At 65.3% G+C, this 22,320-nt stretch overlaps 6 protein-coding genes across 6 annotated transcripts; 3 read left to right on the forward strand and 3 right to left on the reverse strand.

Moving 5' to 3' along the window:
* The first annotated feature begins 5,154 nt into the window (after positions 1-5,154).
* Positions 5,155-6,427, forward strand: EMIHUDRAFT_445670 (hypothetical protein). The gene is made up of 3 exons (XM_005767451.1): positions 5,155-5,765; positions 5,868-6,011; positions 6,083-6,427. The coding sequence occupies exons 1-3, from the start codon at positions 5,388-5,390 to the stop codon at positions 6,254-6,256; spliced, it is 696 nt and encodes a 231-aa protein (XP_005767508.1). The 5' UTR covers positions 5,155-5,387; the 3' UTR covers positions 6,257-6,427.
* Positions 6,428-6,627: 200 nt separating this feature from the next.
* On the reverse strand, positions 6,628-6,942 carry EMIHUDRAFT_370812 (hypothetical protein; the record flags this gene model as incomplete). The annotated part of the gene is made up of 1 exon (XM_005767452.1): positions 6,628-6,942. A coding segment is annotated over one exon (315 nt), but the record flags the coding sequence as incomplete, so codon positions are not given.
* A 2,569-nt stretch (positions 6,943-9,511) lies between these two features.
* EMIHUDRAFT_119506 (hypothetical protein) lies at positions 9,512-11,749 on the reverse strand (the record flags this gene model as incomplete). The annotated part of the gene is made up of 2 exons (XM_005767453.1): positions 9,512-10,175; positions 11,700-11,749. The coding sequence occupies 2 exons, from the start codon at positions 11,747-11,749 to the stop codon at positions 9,512-9,514; spliced, it is 714 nt and encodes a 237-aa protein (XP_005767510.1).
* Positions 11,750-12,492: 743 nt separating this feature from the next.
* EMIHUDRAFT_246139 (hypothetical protein) lies at positions 12,493-12,888 on the forward strand (the record flags this gene model as incomplete). Its single annotated transcript, XM_005767454.1, has 1 exon — positions 12,493-12,888. The coding sequence occupies one exon, from the start codon at positions 12,493-12,495 to the stop codon at positions 12,886-12,888; it is 396 nt and encodes a 131-aa protein (XP_005767511.1).
* A 2,763-nt stretch (positions 12,889-15,651) lies between these two features.
* EMIHUDRAFT_246141 (hypothetical protein) lies at positions 15,652-16,974 on the reverse strand (the record flags this gene model as incomplete). Its single annotated transcript, XM_005767455.1, has 1 exon — positions 15,652-16,974. The coding sequence occupies one exon, from the start codon at positions 16,972-16,974 to the stop codon at positions 15,652-15,654; it is 1,323 nt and encodes a 440-aa protein (XP_005767512.1).
* Positions 16,975-19,335: 2,361 nt separating this feature from the next.
* Positions 19,336-20,392, forward strand: EMIHUDRAFT_246142 (hypothetical protein; the record flags this gene model as incomplete). The annotated part of the gene is made up of 4 exons (XM_005767456.1): positions 19,336-19,341; positions 19,584-19,631; positions 19,743-19,843; positions 20,251-20,392. 4 exons carry the CDS (start codon positions 19,336-19,338, stop codon positions 20,390-20,392), a joined length of 297 nt encoding a protein of 98 aa, XP_005767513.1.
* Between the last annotated feature and the right edge of the window lie 1,928 nt (positions 20,393-22,320).

The following is a 22,320-nucleotide window of genomic DNA, read 5'->3' on the forward strand; positions in this document are numbered from 1 at the left end:
GCACGTCGATGGCCAGTGGGTGAGGACGAGCTGCGGGGACACGGTCGGTACTTTGGGCTCTCACCTCTCCTCGTCTCTGCAGGCGGTGCACTGGAGGCCGCGGGCTACTCAGGCCACCTTTGCGGGCGACTACTACGCGTTCCGCCTCGCCGAGCCCGCCCGCCACTACCGCTCGCGAGTCGAGCTGGTCAAGGCACTCGAAGCGGAGCTGATACCGGACCCGTGCTGCCTCGCCTCAGACCTGTCGCGGTCTTGTTCTGTCAGGCGCTCTCCGACTCGAGCGCTCCGCCCCTCGCGCCACCCGCGCCCGCGCCGCCACCCGCGCCCGCCTTCGAGACCCCCGCCGCCACCGCCGCCGCATCTGCCGCCACTTGCTGCGAGTGCGGCACTTTGCTCGACGACGAGGCGGGCGAGGTGATGGCGCCCTCCGTCGGGTGCGATGCCGACGGCTGCTCGCGCTGGGCGTGCCTGGCGTGCGCCGGCTTCAGGAGCGAGGCGGAGGCGGGGCGCAAGACGTGGTTCTGCACGCTTCACGCGCCGGCAGTGGCGGTGGTGGCGGAGGCGGAGGGTTTGCGCTTGCACCTCTCGAGCAGCAACAACACCGGCTACAAGGGCGTGATCGAGCAGGCCCCTGGCCGCTTCCAGGCGCGGCGCAGGGTGGACGAAAAGCATATCTCTATCGGCTACTTCGACACAGCGGTGGAGGCGGCGGTGGCGTACGCGCGCGCGGTCGGCGAGTACCAGCCTCCTGCGGTGGCGACAGAGGCGGAGGGCTTGCGCTTGCACCTCTCGAGCAGCAACAGCACCGGCTACTTAGGCGTGCGCAAGCAGGTGTCGGGCCGCTTCAAGGCGCGGCACAAGGTGGACGGCAAGGAGGTCTACATCGGCGGCTTCGGCACCGCGGTGGAGGCGGCGGTGGCGTATGCGCGGGCAGTCGGTGAGGACGGGTCGGCGGCGCCGCCGCGCCCCGCGAAGCGCCCGCGCGAGTCTGCCGCTGCGCCCGCGCTAGAGCCCGCCGCCCCTTCCTCCGCTCCCGCCGCCGCCGCCGCCGCCGCCGCCGCCTCCTCCTCCTTCTTTGCCCCTCCCGCGCCCTCCCTGCCTCCGAGCCGCCTCTTCGAGCTCCTGCCCGACGGCCGCACCGTCCACAAGGAGGCGCCTCCCAACAATGGCGGCATGGCGGCCGTCGCCGAGGCGCTCGGGCGCATCGGGCTGCAGTCCTACGCCGCCGCGTTTGACTCCGAGGGCTTCGACGACATCGAGTTTCTGCTCGGGCTGGACAGCGCCGAGCGGGCCGCTGTGGCCACGGCGACGGGCATGGACGCGAAGCCGGGGCACTCGGGGAATTGGGTCAAGTTCGGCTTCGGGGAGCCCTGACACACACCTATACGCATTCCCTGCCGTGCGCTGTGCTTCCCTTTTAGGTTCGATACAATCTAAGTGTAGGTGACATTTCGATTCAGGTTGTTGTTCTGACTGAGCCGGCGTTCTCTCTGTATGTCTCTGTGTACCTACTGGGCTGGGTTTTTAGGCATTGTGGGGTTGGCACTCCCACCGACCCTCATGACCTCCTGCGGTCTCTGAGATGGACACCAGTGGGTGTGGGACCACAGCCAGGATACACTCGAAGGCTGGGTAAGCAGTAGAGGTCGATACTCGACGCGTCCCACATGGTCTGTGTCGCTGTCGGCACGCTGTCGACAGGACGTCGAGCGACACCGGTGGCAGTGCCACCCAGGAGTGGTCGGGCGTCTCCCGTCATGAGAGAGCCACCATGTGATCCGTATGATGGTTCCTGACAACCGCCTCAGTCAACTTTCGTCACAGTTCCCGCTCTGAGAGGAGCTGCGGGTCAGTTCGACAGCTGGAGCTGTGTCGCCGGCGTGCGGCGGCCTGCCTCCGGAGGTGCCTCTGAGGTGGACATTTTTTGGTCACCGGGAGAGAACGCGTTCGAATTTTCACTCCGGAACTTCAACTCCGCACGCGCACCGGCCAGGGCTACAATAGTGCCAGTGAGGCGGAGGCGCGAGTCGGAAGGCCGCGACCGTCAAGTGTCCTCTCTCGAGGTTCTCGAGGTGGATATCCTTTGGCCGCGTTGGGTAGCGAGGATTGGTGTAACCCGAGCCACGGAGGCGTGTTTTCTGATGGCCGACCGTCAGTGCACGGAGTTGCCCCTTCTCCGACTGCCCCGGCTAGTTCACGGGTTTCGCGGGTGTGACCCCATGCGTCAAACCCGAGACCTAGCGCGGGTGGGTTGGAGGGGCCTCGGAAAGGCGCGCAAGCACGCCCTACGTCTTCCCCTCCTCCCCATCGGGCCGCATGAGCGGCCACGCCTCGCAGATTCGTTTCCGCGCCTGGGTCAGGCGCGCGGGGCATCCCCCGGGTCGCTCGACCAGCGATCCGAAGAGTGGCCGCTATGCGAAGGAAAGAGTGGGGCCCTCGACGCCTCAGTCCGGCCCTCCGAGGGGGGAAGGGAATTGCGGGGTCCCCTCGGGCGCCTCAGTTCGGCCCTCCCAAGTGTCCCTTCGTTTTCCTACAATCGCTGTGAACCCAGCCACGTAGCTCTGATTGTGTTAGTTATGCCCGTGGGTGTTTGCTTTTTTGTACAGATCGGTCGATCTGTGCAACAGAGCGGAGATGTCTTTCGAGCCCGATCTCTGCTCGACCCGGATCCGATCCGCCGGATGAAAGAAAAGGACTCCAGCGACGAGAAGAATTTTACAACTCTCTCTCTCTCTCACAGCAGACAGGCTCGACACAAGTGCGGACTGGCGTGTGCTAGCACTAACACAGTATCGTCGACCCACAGAGACTGCTCTTCTGTAGGTGGAGCCGACAAACGCCGGCCGGGTCGGCCCCGCCGCCCCCATCGCCGCCGCCGGGGCGGCGGCGGCCTCGGCGGACCATCCGGCGCGCCGCGAGCCCGACGGGGAGGTGTTCACCACCCCTGGCTCCTCACCCCGCCACGCCTTCGTGCAGACGCCGTGGCACCCACCTCAGACGCCGCTCGGACTCGGTTGACGGCCACCCAAGTGCTTGGCTCGTGCCCAGCCGACCGGCAGGCGAGATTCCCACTCACTGCTAGGCTAATCTCGGGCTGTCCTGCGGCGGTGTGGTGCCGTGAGGGGCGCCGCCCCCAAACCTACGATCGTTAGTACCGCGCGGGGGCAGTGCATTAATTCTGTCAAAAATCCAAATCTGCTCCGTGGGATGTATTGGGCTAGGATCATGCGTCCAGGAGGCCCCCCATGCGTGCCGTAACGATCGACAGCGACTGGCTACTCTGTTCACGTTCACCCCTCCTAAACCGCATAACCTCGATACATGAGGTACGAACACAGTCGAGCACGACCATGGACACAGTCGACCGGTGATGCGCGGGCGGAGTGGGGGCGAGGGGCGAGCGTCGGCGATGCGATTCCATCATGTGTGCACATGTGTGCGTTGACGCGCGCGCGCACCGACGCAGAGCACGACCCGGCCACGAGGGTCGCCAAAGCAAAACAGCGTAAACGCATCGAGGAGAAAGCCCGACGCCGAGATCGCTCCCTGGGTGGCCTCGGCGCAGCGTGCTGCCGCGCTTGCTCGGCGGGCAGTCGATTGTTGTGTTGTGGCGGGCACTGCTATTGAAAAGGATTAGCTTCCGGGAGGCCCCCCATGCGTGCCGTAACGATCGACAGCGATCTGGCTACTCTTAAGGGCGTAGAGCCCTTACTACTGTTCACGTTCACACCCTTCTTTTTATTCACACCCTTCTTGCGTCCCGCCGTTGCAACTGCCATGTCACGGCCGGTCGGCTGCAGCTCTCGCCTCGCTGGCGGCGCGGTCTGGTGCCGCGGCGCCCAGCTCTCCTGTGGGCTCGCGGCGGCTCGCCGCCGCGGTGCCAAACAATGTAATCGGTCCAGATTCGTCCCGGCGTGCCGCCGGTGCCGCTTCCTCGCCAATTTTTGGCTCGACCAGTTTGTCGACAAAACTGTGCCAGAGCCCCTGCTGCTCGACTGAGCGGCGGAGCCGGCCCGTCGCGGCCGAGGTGTGATGCGCCAGCACCGGGGCAACAAAGCGGGACCATTTCCGGGCCGTCTCGAGCAACCTCAAATTTTGATGATTTCATGACCGCCACTTTGCTGCACACTTTGACCTCAACCCGCGGCCGGCTGCGCGGCTCTCCGAGCGCGAGAGGAGTCGTCTACGAGGCGGCGGCGAGCGCAGGCGGCGGCGGCGCGGCGGCGCGGCGGCGGATCGCGGCGCAGACAACGGCAGCAATCTGCGGCAGGCTGCTGCCTACTGCTACAGCAGCTGCTGCTGCTGCTGCTGCTCCGCCGCTGCCGATTGTGGACACGATTCCCCCGATCACCCCGCCCGCCCGCTCCGCCCCGCCCGCCCGCCTCTCCCCGCTTGCCCGCCCGCCCGCCCGCCCGCCCGCCCGCCCGCCCGACCACCCATTCCCATCACCATCTCACATACCTTCATATAGGCGCTCGAGACCTCCTCTCGCTGCCTACTCGCTGCCTCGAGGGAGGAGGGGAAGAGGTCAGGCAGCATTCAATTGCGCTTGGCGCGAGGCCCCTCCCCGAAAGGCAAGTTTTAGACCCATGAAACCGAGACCCCTCCCCCCCCGCCCCGATCCCCCCACCCCCTTGCTCCCCTCCCCCCCTCGGGAGGGCCGAACTGAGGCGCCCGAGGGGACCCCGCAATTCCCTTCCCCCCTCGGAGGGCCGGACTGAGGCGTCGAGGGCCCCACTCTTTCCTTCGCATAGCGGCCACTCTTCGGATCGCTGGTCGAGCGACCCGGGGGATGCCCCGCGCGCCTGACCCAGGCGCGAAAACGAATCTGCGAGGCGTGGCCGCTCATGCGGCCCGATGGGGAGGAGGGGAAGACGTAGGGCGTGCTTGCGCGCCTTTCCGAGGCCCCTCCAACCCACCCGCGCTAGGTCTCGGGTTTGACGCATGGGGTCACTCCCGCGAAACTCGGGAACTAGCCGGGGCAGTCGGAGAAGGGGCAACTCCGTGCACTGACGGTCGGCCGTCAGAAAACACGCCTCCGTGGCTCGGGTTACACCAATCCTCGCTACCCAACGCGGCCAAAGGATATCCACCTCGAGAACCTCGAGAACACCCTTCTTAAATAAAGGAGAAAATACCCTTCGGCGCACACCTCCTAAACAGCAGGGCGGTCGCGACCTCGGCTCGCTCCTCTCCGGCCCGACGTGCGGGAGCACGTCGCTCGCGGCCCGGCTCGACGCGCGGCTCGAGACCGGCGACCAGGACACGCTGCTGACCTGTGGGCCGCGCGCCACGGGCAGGCCGAGGCGGCGCGGCTGCTGCTCGAAGCTGGCGCGAGCGTCGGGGTGACTGGCAGCAAGCAAGCTAATCCACTGACGTTGCCTGTCATGCTGTGCAGCATTGCTCCGGCGAGCAGCAGCAGTAGGGCTCGCGCTGAGCCGCCGTGGCCACTCGTCGACAGCTGCGGCGGGGCGCCCGTGCCGAACGCGCCAGCCCTGGTCGATGGAGCAACCGAGCTTCTCACCTGCCGCGTCAAGGGCTTCTATCCCTTCCCAGAGAGCGAGGGCGGCGGCGGGCTCGCTCGCTGGCTATTCCGGGACACGCACCAGGCGGTCGCGGTCCGCTCGAGGAGACGCTCTCCCGTCGCGTGCGAGAGCTCTTCGCTGCTCATGGACTTTATGACCCGCGGCGGGGCGGCGCACCCGGTGTGGTGGAGCGAGCCCGTGCAGTGGCACGTCCTCCTCGGCGGCGGCATCGACGGCGAGGTGCGCCTGTGCGAGTCACGAGAGAACAGGCAGATGGAGAGGAGACAGGCAGGCACTGATGAGATGCACCTCGCCTGACACACACCACACTCCGGTCGCGAGGTGCGGCTACGTGCGAGCGGCTCCGCCGTCCCCGCTGGCTCCAAGCTGGCCGCCGTGCGCGACTTCGCGGCGGCGTACGACGAGCGCCCCCTCTCGCTCTACAGCGGCAACTGCCGCGTCTTTTGCGCGCGGGTGCGACGCGAGGTGTCTCTGCCGACGCGCGGGAGGTTCACGCACAGCCTCACACACCCCGGAGGCACAGGCCCGGCTGCTAGGTCGCGAGGCTCAACAACGCTGACCTCTCGCGGCCCGCGCGGCAAGCGGCGGAGGCCGCGGCAGACGCGCGGCTCGCCCTGTCCCTGCTGCACGCTGGCGCGCTCCCCGCGCTATACCCGGCAGTCGCGCTCGCCCTTTGCTGGGAGGGCCTTTTGGGGGGCGGTGGCTCGTGAGGGCCTAGGCCTAGCCCCGACGCCAGTGCAGCGCCGAGGGCTGAAGCGCCGCGGCCCGGCGCCTGAGCCCTTGCGCCTGAGCCGCGCAGCACGCGCAGCAGTATACGTTACGTAGAGGCCTACCCAAGCTAGCTAGACGGTGGAGAGCATTTGCTTACGTTTCATGAGAAAACAGCGAGCTGTGTGTGAGACCCACCTCGCTCTCCCTGACAAGAAATAGCGCGGCGACCGTTGCGGCTCGCGCGACTCTCACTCTCCCTCGGACAAGAGTAGCGCGGCGCGACCGTTGCGGCTCGCGCGGCTCAAATCCAGCTCTGCGTTGTGCGATCGGTGGTCGGTAGACTGGGAGCGCCGTGTCCGACCGAGCCGGATCACGCGATGCGTTTGCTGCCCCTGTATGCAACGAGAGCGTGCAAAGTGTAGCCGACCGCGACGCCGGCCAGGGCGGCCAGAGCCCTGTCTCCGTGGCGTTCCCCGAGAGCGTCCTTGGCCTTGTCGAAGCAGAACTCTCCGGTGGCCTTGACGTGCTCAGCCGCGCGAGCGACGAGGGCAACCACCTCCTGCACCTTTGTGCTGGCTTCGTGTGCCTTCTGGCTTCGTGTGGCTTCGTGTGCGACGCTGTCGCCCGGGTTATCGACATCGGTTTGCAGCGGCGTCGACGGCACGTCCACAGCGGCGGCCGAGTCCTCGATCAGCTTGAGGAGGTCCTTGGAGGACATCGTGTCACGTGTCAGCACAAGGGACTTTGTAAGCACGAGCAGGTGTTGCTGTGTCAACGACACAACAACTGAATCAGCAGGGGATTCCCCCGCCCAAGCCGTGAATGAGCGAGCGTATAAGGCCAGCTTTACTCTTCCTTCAGAAAATCAGCGTCGCCCGAGAATTCGCCGCGAAACCCGGTGACACTGAGCCGCGCCCGCTCGGGCGGCTTTGAGGCCGAGCGAGTCGATGCCGGTCGAGTTGATGTAGAGCATAGCCTTGCCGGGGAGCGGGGTAGCGGGCAATTTGCTCGTTCGTGGCCAAAATCTCGAGCTCGAGGGAGGTCTCGTCGGTGAAGGCCAGGTGTGATGAGCCCGTCGCTCGATATTTTATGTCGGTCCGGTTCTGGATGCTCTCTCGCGGGACTTGGTACGCAACGACATGGGGTCGGCGTTCCAGGTCGTCGCTTCCGACGTCGACGAGCGGTTAATCAGTGAATCAATCGCTTGAGAAGGAGTGGTTATCAATCAGGTCGTCGCTTCCGACGTCGACGAGCGGTTGCAGCAGTACCGCAAGGCGTTGGACCAGGTCAGCGCTTCATGAGTCCAGTGCCCGCCAGTCAGGACTCCCTTTTGCTCGTTCAGGCGATGGAGGAGATCAGCGCGGGCAATTAGTTAATTAACTAGTTAATAGCCGTAATTAATTGATAGGCGATGGAGGAGATCAGCGCGGGCGGCGCGAGGCGGAGGCGCTGGGCAACGCAACCAAGGCGCTGCAGTCGACGATTGCTCAGCTGCCGGAGCTGCAGGAGAAGAAGCGCTTGCTCGGCATGCTGCACACCATCATCTAGTTGAGTCATGAATGCGCCTATTAACTAATCAGGAGAAGAAGCGCTTGCTCGACATGCACACCATCATCTAGTTGAGTCAGGAATGCGCCTATTGAGCACTTGAGCACTGGATAGGGTCGATTCCGCATGGTACGGGACCCCTCGATCGTCTCGCCCTCCCTCACTGGTGTGGTCATTGGGGGGGGTCATAACAAACACGGTACAGGATCGAGGTGCACGCTGCCGAAGCAGTGTCGTCCCCCCTCTCCCCGACGGCGATGGCGGTGTGACCGATCGAGCTACAATGGCTGCAAAGGGGATTTTCGCGTTTTGTTTTTTATTCAGGGTTTTGCAACTGATTCCGTTTGCAACAAACGGAATCAAGAAAAGAAGGATCCCGAAAGCGGGCGGCGTCTCGTGCTCGACCGCAGGCGTGCAAGACCAGGATCGCCGTCCCGGCGCGAGATGCAGCCGGGCTTGCCGTCGTCCAGCCCTTTTTGCTTCGGCTCGTCGTCAGCGACGCGCCAGTCCTACGAGCCTATTTCTTGTAATGACTAACATCCAAGCACAGACAGTCGAGAAGGGAGAGAGACAGCAACGACAGTCAGAAGCCAGCGCTGGGTACCAGGAAGGCGAATGCGATGACGGCCTCTAGTGTGAGCTCTAGCTAGTGAGCTCATACGCACGCCGGCAGATCGCGACTATATACAGCTAGTTGTTAGGAGCCGACCGACCCTCGCGTCCGGTGCTCATCGGCCGGGCGGGTGGCCGCCCAGCCGTCGGTGAGCACCGGACGCGAGGGTCGCTGGGTCGGTCGGTCGGCTCCTAACTAACTCGCTGCATATAGTAGCGATGAGCTCACTAGCTAGAGCTCACACTAGAGGCCGTCATCGCATTCGCCCTGGGACCCAGCGCTGACGTCTGACTGTCGTTGCGGTCTATCCCTTTCTCGACTGTCTGAGCTTGTGCGTCTTGGGTCCGTGGTTGTGTTTTTGTGTGAGTGACGGCAGTGACGATCAGAGTGCGGACGCGCAGCAGCAGATTGGGAGTTGTTTGTGTTTGCAGATTGGGCGGGTCCTTTTCGAGCATTGCGAGTTGGTTCAACAAGGTAGCCGCACGCCACGCTCAGCGGCCGCGACTCGCGCGGCCGCCGGCCGTCGACGCGGAGGCCCTCGCCGAGCGCTCGAAGGATGAAGGACGACTCGCACTCGGCGGTCGACATCGGCCGAGGCATGGCCGCGAGGGGTGGCCTGCGTAAATAGAGGGAGGGAGAGAGAGAGCGAGGGCTTGAGAGAGTGAGAGCGTTGCACAGCGGAACGGCACTCGCGCGCGGCGCGTCGATGCGCGGCGTCGAGAGGCCTTCGCGCTAAAAGAATTCGCTGGTTCCCTCACGCACACACGACACAGAGGCAGCTCACAACATCACATCCTCCCTGGCTTTTCAGTTTTGTTTCTACAAAAAATTCTTTCTTTTACACTTGGGCACGGACTGGCGCGCACTGGCACGAACGCGGCGAATATTCTTATTTTACCTAGTCCCGGACACGGGCAGGAGCCCCACGGCATTCCCCGGCATTCCCAGCAAGGCCCAGTGCAAGTGGGTGAGCAGACATGCTCCCGCGCCCCACTCCCTCCCTCCTAGACACAGCCCGCACACAATAACTCCCCGTCCGCGCCGCACAAGAAATGTTGAGTCTCAGCGGCCGTGGCCTCGCAGGAGCAGCTCTCTATGAGCGCTCCTGGGCCGAATCCGCCGCCATCCTGGCTGCAACCGCCCTGGCCATCGACGCGGCCGCAGCGGCACCCCTCGCCTCCGCAGCGGCCGCCGCCTCCTCGAGCGCTGTCTCGCTTCCCTCCAGCGCCGACCCGGTCCCGCTCAGTGCCGCCGCCGCCGCCTCTAGCGACGCCTTGATCTTCTCAAACGCAGCCTTGGCCTCTCCATGCGCCGCACTGGCCTCCGCATGCGCCGCCCTGGCCTCCGCCCTCGCCACCTCGGCAGCCGCCAGCGCCGCCACGGCCGCCACCTCCTCCGCCTTGTCCGCCTCCGCCTCCTCCTCCGCCTCGTCCGCCTCAGCGTCCAAGCGCACCGCCTCGGCCACCGCTGCCGACGCCGCCGCCTGGCTCTCTGCCGTGATGCCGAACCGCATCCTCTCCTCGTGACACTTCTCGAGAAGCCTCATCATCCTCTCCTCCTCGGCCTTCTTCGCAGCCTCGGCTGCCTCCGACGGCGCCTCGGCACCCTCCTCCGTCTCCTGCGACGGCCCAGCCCCGCCCGCCCCTCCGCCCTTCTTCTTCTTCTTGCCCTTCTTGCCCTTGGCGCGCTTCTTCTCAGCCTCGACCTCCGCCAGCAGCTCCTCGGCGTGCCGCGCCGCCTCCTTCTCTTCCGCCGCCCTCTCCGCCGCCCTCTCCGCCGCGCCCGCAGCCCACGCCGCCTCTTTCGCCGCCTTCTCGGCCGCCGCATCGGCCGCCGCGTGCTCCTCGAGGGCGCGCACGCACTCGGCGTGGCCCCTCGCTTTGGCCCATTGCAGCGCGGTACTGCCCTCCGCAGTGCACAGCGTCGCATCTGCGCCCGCCCGCAGCAGCTGACGCACGACGGTGGGGTGGCCGAACAAGGCGGCAACTATCAACGCGGCATCGCCGTTGTTGGCCTGCAGGTTGATCTCTGCGCCGGCCGGATCAGCGTGTCGACCACCCGCTCGTGGCCGTCATCGGCGGCCTCCATCAGCGCTGTGCTGCCACTTTCGCTTCCCTGATCGACCTCCGCGCCGTGCCGCAATGCCAGCTCGACCAGCTTCTCGCGGCCGTTCGAGGCGGCGAGAATCAGCGCGGTGTCGCCACCGCTCTTCTGCAACGAGACATCTGCACCGCGCCGCAGAAGCGCATCGGCCAGCCCCGCGTGGCCATGGGACATTGCGACCATCAGCAGCGTCATGCCGCTCACACGGGAGCCGCAAGCAAAGGTGTGCTCGAACCTCGCATCGACCCGCCCGCCGCCGTCGAGCCACGCCAGCACCGGCGACTCGTCTCCTCGCGCAGCCGCTAGCACGACCTCCTCTGGCACCACCGCCCCGCCGCTCGGGTCGGCCTCCACGCCGCCCTCGCCGCTCGAGGCAGAGGCCGCGGCACTGGCGCCCGCCGCCGCCTCGCCTGCGGGTGCGCCGCCCGCCCCTGCGCCGCCCGCCTCGGCCGACGGCGCCCTGCTCCGAGCTGCCGCTACCTCCCCGAGATACGTCCTGAAGGCCTCGTAGCACTCGGTGTGGCCCTGCTCCTTGGCCATCTGCAGCGCCGTCCTGCCGCCTCTAGAGCGCAGCGTCATGTCAGCGCCCGCCCGCAGCACGCGAAGCACCACGGCGGGATGGTTGTGGAGGGCGGCGAGCATCAGTGCGGTGCCGCCGTTGCTGGCCTGCAGGTTGATCTCTGCGCCGTGCCGGATCAGCGTGTCGACAATCCGCTCGTGGCCTCTGTAGGCGGCGTCCATCAGCGCAGTGTCTCCGTCGCTGTACTTCTGATTGACCTCCGCGCCGTGCCGCAACGCCAGCTCGACCAGGTTCTCGTGGCCGTTCGTGGCAGCGAGAATCAGCGCAGTGCTGCCGTCGTTGTTCTGCAACGAGACGTCTGCGCCGCGCCGCAGAAGCGCCTCGGCCAGCTCCGCGTGGCCATTGGACATTGCGATCATCAGCAGCGTCATTTCGCTCTCACGAGAGCCGTCATCAAAGGTGTACTCGAACGTCGCGTCGACCCACCCACCGCCGTCGAACCACGACAGCACCGCTCCCGCTTGGCCATCCTTGGCGGCCTTCCGAATGCTTGCGGGGACGTCGCCGCCGCGCTCCGTCGACGGAGGAGGCGGCGCGCGGCGCGCGGCGCTGGCGCGGGCGGGCGTGGACATTGTCACCGTGTACCGGAGAGCTCTACCCGTCCAGCCCAGCTGAGATGGGTCCCCACAGAGGCCTAGAGCTAAACATTGTTTCGAGGTTAATTCTTTTCCCGGTCTCGTCCCGCGACGGCCAGAACTCGCCGTGAGCCGCGCAACAGCGCCACAGGTTTCGAGCCTTTCGCGGCCGCGACATGATCGCTCCCACTCCGCCGCTCCAGCCTGCCGACGCAGACGATGAGGGGCCGCTGCCGCTCTCAGCCTCCCGTCCGATGCTCGCTCCGCTGGCGCGCCGGAGGCGAGGCGCGAGTGGTGAGGCCGATAGGAAGCAGTCAAGGTCGACTGCGAGCGTTGATTTCTATCTACCGCGACCCGATGGAAGCGAGGACCGACGAAGCAGCAGGTTTACGACAGCCAGGAGTTACAGTATAGTCGCAAGGAAAGGCGGTAAAACAGGCCAGTTCATATCGGTCGGAGTGGCTGCACGCCTGCACCGCCAGAGCGGGATGCGCGTCTACAAGCGATTGATCTCGTCCCTCCGGGTCTGCACTGCGACCCAGACTCGTTCAACTTGTGGACGGCGTGGCCGTGCGAGCTGTTTGGCGGGGGAGGACCCCGTGAACAGCTCGTCGACCTTCTCGCGTCTGTTCTGAAGCAAGCACGTCTCGCAAACCACAAAAGAGCAACTACGACTTCGTGATTTCGAGACTTCAAAGTATTCGAAAGTATTCGTTAAAGCAAACGCGAACTTTTTGTTGGTCACAAACGAATTTTACAACAAAAGGCGGTCGCACACCAAGTGCACACAAACGACAACAAAAAGGGCTCCAGGCGATGATCTTCGTCAACACCCGTCGGAAGGTGGAGTGGCTGACAGAGAAGATGCACGCGCGCAACTTCACCTGCTCGGCCATCCACGCAGACCTCGACCAGAAGGAGCGTGAGGTGATCATGCGCGAGTTACGCTCTGGCAGCAGTCGCGTGCTCATTACGACCGACGTGCTTGCGCGTGGCTTCGACGCGCAGCAATTGTCGCTGGTCATCAACTATGACCTTCCCACCAACCGGGAGAACTACATCCACCGTATTGGCCGTTGTGGCCGCTTTGGTCGCAAGAGTGTCGCGATCAACTTCCTCACATCCGAGGACGTGCAGATGCTGCGAGAGATCGAGCAGTTCTACAATACGCAGATCGAGGAGATGCCCATGAATGTGGCGGATCTGATCTAGAGCACGTCGAGCGGAAAGCAACAAAGCAGCGGCGGCTGTCGTCGCAGCCTCCCTCAATCGGCCTGCAGGCCCCGTTGGGCTCTCAGGAGGGTAATAGTTTGCTGAATGGCCGCCGCGCCGCGCCCCGCTTGCCGCCTCGAATAAGCTTAGCAGTGTCTATCATGCACCATGTTGAAGAAACGAAGAGCCGGTGTATTTAACCCTTTTCCCACGCCGGTCATATGTGTATGACCGGGGCGCGCGCAAGCGCCCCATCCGCCAGGATGGCCGCCTGGAGCTGCGCCCCGGCGGTTGTGATGAGGCCTGGACCTGTACTTGAGGTCCCAAGCCAGTAGAAGTCCCGCCCTTGCCCTCGCGGGTCACGCCACACCCTCCAACACGGCCGCTTTTGATATTTAAAGCGCCTCTGTGACCCGTACGGGGGTGGGGATACGCCGGATCTCGTAGGTCTTTGCACACTGCTTCGATCGGGATAGGGTTGCGGGCAAGAGAGCCCTAGCCCTGGGGGGTGCGCGGTCGCAGGGCCATAACACGGGTCTCCGAGGGTTAGTTCTGCGCTCCGGGTTTCCCCCTAGCTGCGATCATCGACGTATTTTCCCCAAGGATATCACCTCGAGAACTTCGAGGTATTTTCTTCTCACGGCGGCGAACGGCGCTGTTTTGCGAGAGAGGTGACCCCGAGCCTGGAACCAGCTGCTGCGCATGTCGAGGAAGGAGGACCCGGGCGACGACAACAATTCCTCCGGCTACCGGGAGTGCCTCGACCCCCTCGACAAGATCACCGGCTACCGGGAGCGCTTCCCGTGGCTGAAGTCGCGCAACAAGCTGAGCGGCAATCCACTGATGGTGGAGGTGTTAGACGAGCTCGCTTACATCGAGACCCAGCTGCATGCAGACGTTGAGCTGGCGGAGGCACGCGCGGCCGCGGCGCGGCGGAGTGTCTGTCCCGCGAAGGAACGACAAGCGCCTGTGACGGACCGTGGAGTAGGCTGCGCCCGCCGAGCCGCGGCGCCGGAAGGGCTGGCGCCAGCCGCGGCTCAGCCCCCATCCCCCCCCCCCTGGGACCCCTCCCCCCGACCCCTTCCCCGACCTCCTCGCGCTGTATAGGCGGCAGCTGCAGGAGGGTGGCCCGTCTGCAAAGGCCCACCCGCCGGGCCGGTGGCGGCGGAGGCTTGTCCTGGGCGTCGGTGCCGCGCTGCTGGCGTCCCTCTATGTGGCCAGCGCTGGCGTCCCTCTGGTGGCCGGGCTTGGCGGCGGGAGCCGCCAGAGTTCGGCGGGAGGGGACGAGTCGCCGCCGCCATTCGACCTCTACGCGTACCTCTTCATCGACCCTCCCGCGCCGCCGCCGCAGCCGCCGCCCGCGCCGCCGCCCGCGCCGCCGTCCCCGCCGCCCCCGCCATCGCCGCCGCCCCCACCGTCGCCGCCCCCGCCCGCGCCGCCCCCGCCCCCGCTTCCGCCGCCGCCGCCTCCGCCGCCGCCGCCCTGGCCACCGTCGCCCTCACCGACGCTGCAGCCGCTGAGTGAACCTTTGGCAACCGTGTGCAAGATGCCCGACTACGTCAAGGCTGGCCCGATTTCGAGGATGGCGCCCTACTGCGGATGCGAGGGGGGCGCCGACTTCGGCAGCGTGCACATGCTGATCATCAACGTCTCTCGCGCCCGTTGCGCCGCGCTCGCCGAGCTGAGCCTTGCGCTGTCTGGCTTTGAGTACCGGCACAGCAGGCGGGCGTGCCGCCTCATGCTTGAGCGTGTCGTGGGCTTCTCGACCCTGCCCGGTGCGCCCTTCTCGGACGACGTCGAGTGCCTCGCCAAGCGCGGGTGGCAGGAGTCGCAAACGGGCGCGCCTTTCCCGCACGACGTCGTCAAGGCCGCGTCTCCCTTCGTCGCCTTCCACCCCCCCACTCGCACGTCGCCCTCCGGCTTGGCGTTGGACGGGTGGGGCGCCTGCCGGATGGCGGACGGTCGCGCCAACCCCGATGTCAAGAGCTGCGCCACCGACCAATTCGACTGCCAGACCCAATGCGCCGAGAGGGCAGACTGCCTGTCGTACGAGTTCTCCGACGACGCGCGCGACCGCCGCTGCCCGCCACCTAAGGCGCCCTACGAGTGCGAGCTGCACACGGCCCCGACCGCATTTGTGCTGAAGCGCAAGCAGGCGTACCCCGGCAGCGAGGCGAACCGGTGCTTTGTCAAGGCGCGGGCGCCGCCCTCGCCGCCGGCGCCTCCGACACCTTAGGTCTGTCTGTATCCATGTTTCCTCGCGCACCCGCACCCCGCGGTTCGTTCCTGTTACCAAATGTTTTTGGTGGACTAAGAGCCTCGCCCCCCTGAAACATCCCATCGGGGGTACCACCAAATGTTACCAAATGTTTTTCTTACTAATTTGGTGGGCGTACATTGGTCTGCCCCTCCTCCAAGCTAACGAAATGCAACCAAATATCGCATCGGGGCATCGGGGCATCGCCATCGGGGCACTGACAGACCCACTGAGGCATCGGGGCATGGCACCGCCAAGTCGTGGGGTCCACGTCCAGACTCACACTGGATCTACATGAACATGTTCTGCAGGAAGGAACGGAACTCCTGCTCCAAGGACCAAAACGAAAGACAGCTTCTCTCACAGCCGAGCGTCGCGACAGGGCACAGGCACAAACAAGTGGTAGCTCTCAGACTGCACTCCATGCCTACATTTAGTTAAAGCTCGTGGGTGGTTATTCTTGCCCCACTTTTCGGGGTTTGCCTTGTCTGCCCAGGGAATGGTACTCAGTACTTGCCTCCGTCGATCCGGTTGACACCGCGCATACTGGGGTAAAGAGAGCTCTGCTCTGATTCGGCGAGCGCTAAATCATCGTTGTGTACTGGCTGCCCCATTGGCGCTTGAGATGCTCCATCGTCGAGTCTGCGTCGGAGGCGCTTCACCTCTAGACTTTGCATGCTTAGCTGCGCGAGGTCATCGTCCTCCAGTTCGCGTAGGTCCGACATCCCCCGCACACCAAGCCGGGCCAAGCCAGCGCTAAAGGCCTCGAGATTGGCGTCCACGAGCAGCTTCTGTACATCTGGTAGGACCTGTTGCTTTGGCGCTGCAGCCGTCATCCCAGCTGCCCCCCTTGCTCCTTCCGGTGTGAATTGTTTGTAAGGATGCAAGTCACACAACATCAGGACCCATCGACGGGGTCTCCAATGTATCCTGGCAACCTCCCACACCCTGAACCCAAACAGGAAGAGAAACGGAATCAGGATGAGCAGAAGGATGAGACCAACGATGAAATTTGAGTTCGCGGCTTGGATTGCATTCGTGAAAGGACGTGGATTCCCGGGCGCATTCGCTTGTTCCTCGTAAAATGATGTCCATTCCCAGGACCAAAGGGTTTCTGCTACCACATAGGCTGTCACATACAAAAAGACGATGGACCATATTACCGCGCTTTGCAGAGTGAACGTCTGTTCTCCCGCGATTGCGGGCCATGGGAATAGGAGGATCTGCATAAAGCTCTCGAAATCGATGTTTCGCGGGTCTTCTAGAATTGCAGAGGAAGCTATCACAATGATAGCGCCGACGAGCCAGTTCCATCGACAGCTCCAGAAGGGATACTTAAATTCCGGCATGGGTGGCGGTGGCGGTAGCATCTTGCAGCAAACGTCGAAGCAGGCTGATCCGTCGTCCTCTGCGATCTCTGTCGTCCAATCATAGGAGTGTGCGAAGGGATAATCTTCCGTGGGACAGGGGTACTTCGTCGTCCATGCGCAGCCGGTTTTACACACTGGCAGCAGTGGTGGCGCTAGTGGTGGCGGCGGCGGCTTCTTGCAGCACAAGTCAAAACAGGCTGAACCGTCGTCCTTTGCGAGCTCTTGGCCCCAAGCGCCCTCGAGGGCGCTTGGGCTGCCGGGACACGGGTACTTTGTCGTCCACCCACAGTCGCAGGAGGGTGGCGGCGGTGGCGCGCCGCCCGAGCGAGGCTGCACGGAGACAACATTCGAGTCCTCGACCGGCATGACCTCGCCTGCGTTGCCGTCGGAGAAGTTGCCACCCGGCCTGGGAAAGGCGGACTCGGCCAAACAGCCAGACACAATCACGAAAGCGCCCATGACGACTTGGATCGGCTGCGGCCCGGCTTCGGACGGACACGTTTATTGTTGTCGAAGAAAAAAATTCTTGCATTTTTGCTCCTGGCTAAGGGAGCAAGCAAGCCCACCCACACTTATATAGTCACCATTCTTACAGTGGTGTAGCTTGTGCAGAGGCTGCAGCCTCTGCTGGGGCGGAATGCGCGGGGTTTTCGGCGCGATGCCCTCGGTGAGTACACGCTACCGCGGTGCCGCAAGCTTCCTGCGCGCGCGTGACGTGTGGGACGCGTGCGCTGCGCTCAAACGTCGCGATTTGGCAATAGGCGCTCGAGCCGGCGCACAGCGGATAGGTGCGCTGCGCAGGGGGGGTCGGAGGGGTGCGAGAGGGGGCGTGGGTCGGGCGCGCACCCCCCCCGGCCCTGGGAACGGCCGTCACGTCGAGGTGGGGGGTTGTCGGCGGCTCGAGCACCGAGGCGTGCCGCTGCTGTGCCGTCGACAGCCCCTCTTCCGAGCCGGCGCGCGGCGGCGAGCCGCGGCCAGTGTCGCTGATGCGGGGGCGGCGCAGCGTTTATTCCCCCCTTCCCCCCCCAACTCGGGCCCGGCCGCCCGCCCGCCCGCCCTCAGGCCTTGCCCCTCCGCAGGCGCGGGAGCGCTCGCGGCGAGCACCTCCTACCTCTCATCGCCCGGATGCTCCCTGTCCCCGTCACCCGCCGCGCCCTCGCCCGGCCGCCTCACCGCGCACGGAGCGCTCGGCTGCTCGCCGCCGCCGCCGCGCGTCCCGCGCCGCCACGCTTGCCCCCTCTCCTGACGCGCACCCCGCGCAGACGGCGCTCCGGGACAGACGGAGCAGCGACCGCGCGCGCGGTCGCTGCTCCGCCCCTCCGTCGCGCGCGCCGCGCGCGCGCTGCGCCGCTGCCGCCGCGCCCCCTTCGCCATCTGGTTCCCGCCGTACTCGAGTATGGTGTGCGGTGCGCGCACACACAGCGCACACAGCAGCCTCCCCACCCCCCTACCAACCCCGTCGCGCCGCCGCCGCCGCCCCCGCCGCCGCCGCCGCCCCCGCTGTAGCGTTTGGGGGGGCGACTGGCGACGGCAAAAATGCAAGCCCCGCCCCTGGCCACTGTACTGGTGATTTTACAATGATGGTGGTGAAAACTGGAGGGTGAGCCACGCCGAACGTACCGGGGCATCGGGGCGTCGGGGCATCGGGGCCCCGGCGTACAGTGGCGCGCCTCCACCAAATGCGACTGAAGACACCAAATGCTACCACATGTACCAGGTGGCGTGTTGTATGAGCCATCATCAATCATGTGAATGCTCATGTGAGGCATTATCAATCATATGAGCATTCATATGAGTGGTGGCGGAAGTGGCACCCGCCGAGTTCCCGCCCACCGAGTCCCCCGACGAAGCCACCTCCGAGTCCGCCACCTCCGGAACCCCCATCGAAGCCACCTCCGAGTCCACCAACGAGGCCCACAACCACTGAGGCCACCTCCGGGTCCCCCAACGAGGCCACCGCTGTGGCCAAGTGGCACCAGATGCTACCAAATGTTCTGTCTGGACAATTTGGCTGGCGTACAGTGGCGCGCCTCCACCAAATGCGACCAAATGCAACCAGATGCGACCAAAGACACCAAATGCTACCAGATGCTTCTTCTGGACAATTCGGCTGGCGTAACAGTGGCGCGCCTCCACCAAATGCTACCACGACCCAGTCGATGGCGCGTCGGGGCCAGCGCCTTCAAATGCGCCCCAACCCTCCACTGCTGCCGCCTCATCCTGCGCTGCCACCGGTGCGCGCCGGCTTGAGGCTCTCCGGGCACACGAGGACACAAGGCGGAAACGTCTGCCCATTGTCCACGCAGGTGTGCGGCGCTCGTCGAGAGTGACGGCAGGGCGTTGGGCTCGGCGGCGATGTTGGAGGGTGCGCGTGCGGGTGAGGCGTCCGCGGGTGAGGCGTCCGGCCGCTAGTGTGCGCACCCTCGAGCCGTCACGACCCCGACCGTCAGCTTCTCTGCGTGAATATGTATGGCTAGCGTGCTTCCACTGCGCGCTCGCGCCTGCGGCGCCGCCGCGGCTCCCCACCCTTTTGCGCAGCAACACCTTAAACTTTTCAGGCCCTCCAAATTCGGGTCGGAGCGTAGCGGAGTGGGCCCCGAGTTTGAAAAGGGCGACGGACGCTTGCCCTAGCCTCCAACAACGCCTCCCCGGCGCAGAGGGGCCCCCGGAGGGATGCACAACCGACTCACGCCACGCCGCTTGCGGCGGTCCTCTTCCCAGCTCCGCTGAGCGCCGAGCGTTATTTACCGGCTAATAACACCGCGGGATTCGCGCCCCCGCGTATGCTCTATGCTCTCTCTCGCCCAGAGCTGTCATACTATGCTTGTGCTCTCTCTCGCCGGCGCGCGCCGCGCCTCCTCTCGAGTGCCCAAGCTCTCGATGCTCACATCGGCAGAGGCGATGCCCGCCCGCCTGCGCCTCAAACCCGCACACAGGCTTCACACTCCCACACGTCTGCGCAGGCGAGTGTCGTCGCCGATGCCGCTGCCGCCAGGCTGTCGGAGCCGCTCGTCATGCCGCCGCGGCTGTCGCCGACCGCGGCCGCGACCTTCCGCGACTGCCCGCAGCTGTACCTCTTCCGTAACCTGTGGAGGCTGCCCGAGCCGCCGAGCAAGGTGCGTGCAGTGTGTGCTCGGGAGCCACGCAGCCGGGACTCACGCAGTGGAGCTCGGAACGACCTCTGAGGTTGCACCTCGGCTGCACCTCGCGATTGCGCTGCCGGCCAGGTGCTGGAGAAGGGGAGCCTCGTCCACGCGGCGCTGGAGAAGGTTTTCGAGGCGCCGCCCGAGGAGCGCGCGGGCCGGCTGCACGACGTACTGCGCGATGAGTGGCGCAAGAAGCGGCGCGCAGCCCCCTGCGCACTCTCCCGTCCCACATGACGCGAGATCTGGGAGATTTGGCGAGATCTGGGGAGATATGGCGAGATATGGCGAGATATGGCGAGCTCGCGGGAGGAGCTGCCGCGCCTGCCGCATGGCGAGCTCCTCTCTCCGCCTCTCTCTCTCCCGTCCCACTCTCCGTCCCTCCGCATGCTCTGGACCTGCCCGGTCTGTCCCTCTGCATGCTCTGGACCTGCCCGGGACTCTGTGACCACTGCTGCCCTCCGCGTTGGCCCTGTCATCGGCCAAACAGTCCAACGCACGGTCGCTGCGAGTGCCCTGTGGACTCGTGAGCAACGGGGTTCGGAGCACTCTCGCCGCCCGCTCGGAGCCTCCTCCGACTGTTCTCTCGCAGGCGCGAGGCTCCCAAGAGCGGCACCGCACCGTCGCTGGTGGAGGCGCTGTTCGCGTCGGTGGAGGAGGAGCGAGCGTGGGGCCTCGAGTGCTTACTCCTGGTTGAGGACGAGAAGGAGCACGTCTTGAGCACCCATACGTAGGAGCGGGAGTGGGGCCTCGAGTGCCTCCGCTTGCTCGACAACTGGCTGGCGGCGGAGGACCCGGCGGCGATGCCGCATGGCGCGAGATACGGGGAGATCTGGCGAGATCTGGCGAGATCTGGCGAGATCTGGCGAGATATGGCGAGATATGGCGAGCTCCTCTCTCCGCCTCTCCCTCCCTCCCTCCTTCCTCCCCTCCCTCGCTCCTCCTCGGAACTCTCTCGGAACTCTCTCGGAACGCTCTCGGAACTCTCTCGGAACTCTCTCGGAACTCTCTCGGAACTCTCTCGGAACTCTCTCGGAACGCCCCCAAAGGCGAGCCGCTCGCGCACGAGGCGTGGATGAGGGCGCAGCTGCCGACGGAGCCAGCCTCCGGCTTGCCTGCCCTCGAGATCTTGGGAGATCTGGCGAGGATCTGGCGAGATCTGGCGAGATCTGGCGAGATCTGGCGAGATAGGCTTGCCTGCCCTCGAGCTGGTTGGAAAGGTGGACCGCTTGGACGGCTTGCCGGGCGGCGGCGTCGCCATCGTCGACTACAAGACGGGCAAGGCCCCGCGCGCGTACTCGGCGGCGACGGACGCGCAGATCCGGAGGAAGAGCTTCTTCCAGCTGCGCTGCTACGCGCTGCTGCTCGCGCGCGGCGCGCCTCCGCTAGAGATGGGGAGTTATGGCGAGATATGGCGAGATCTGGCGAGATCTGGCGAGATCTGGCGAGATCTGGCGAGATCTGGGGAGATATGGCGGGCCTCCGCTAGACGCGGAGTACAGACGAAGACACGTCGCACACTCGAGACGACACGCGTCCAGCTGTCTCCGCTGTCTCCGCTGTCTCCGGAGCCCTGCATTCACGATTCACGCGGCGTTCGGACCACACCGCACCAGACCGTACTCCCGGACGTTCGTCTGCTGGATGTCGACACCCGCTATCCCTGAACCCGAACCCTGGCCCCCTAACCCTGACCCTGACCCTGACCCTGACACTGACCCTGACCCTGACCCTGACCCTGACCCCCTAACCCTGACCCCCTAACCCTGACCCTGACCCTGACCCTGACCCTGACCCTGACCATACCGCAGGCGGCCTCCGCGCCTCGCCCCACTGGGAGGGCCTCGAGCTGCGCGCGCGCCGGCTGAGGTGGGCATAATCTTGAGGAGAGACGTACAGAGGCGAACACACAATCAGCGTTCTTTTGAACGATATCGGTGTCGATTCACCGCCACAGCGCTCAACAGCTACAGCCAGGCCACAACGACCGGACACCCCCCGACGCCGCTCCGTGGCGCCACCACCCTCGCCACCGCCTCCGCGGCCGTCTACACGTCCTGAGCCTGCTTTCCCAGGCTGCTCTACCTCGGCGGGGGCTCGGCGGGCGTCGACGTCGTGGAGGAGCTGCCGCCGCCGGACAGCGGCGAGTACGAGGCGGAGCTGGCCCAGACGGAGGCCGAGCTGGTGGCACTGTGGGGCGAGATTGCGAGCCTGGTGCGGCGCGGCGACCCGCGTGCGTTTGAGCCGTGCAGCCGCAAATTCTGCAGCTGCCACGAGCTGCGGCCGATCGTCTTTTCTCCTCCTTGACGTCAGTGGAGGTGGACAGTGCTGTATACATAGTACGGCTCATGTTAGTAAGGTAAGGTAAGGTAAATTTCTCCACATACATACACAAAGAGTGGTGGGGGGCGACCCTCGCATCTCCACGCCCGGACACGGCTCACGGGCCCAGGCTAGTTCCATTTCACTGTGGCACAGCTCGCGTTACAAAACCTTGATTTGACCATTTGCGCAAAAAGGTACATCTCGGTGCCTTCCAGAGGAAGCTGCGACCCCGCCGAGTAGACGGTTGCACACAGCGGGTGGCGCTGTGTGACGCCGTCCACTCAGCGGGGTCGCAGCTGCCTCTGGGCGGCCTGGGGATGTACCTTTGTGGGGCGCT

Source organism: Emiliania huxleyi (assembly GCF_000372725.1).
Source record: "Emiliania huxleyi CCMP1516 unplaced genomic scaffold EMIHUscaffold_492, whole genome shotgun sequence".
NCBI classification, from domain to species: Eukaryota; Haptophyta; order Isochrysidales; family Noelaerhabdaceae; genus Emiliania; species Emiliania huxleyi.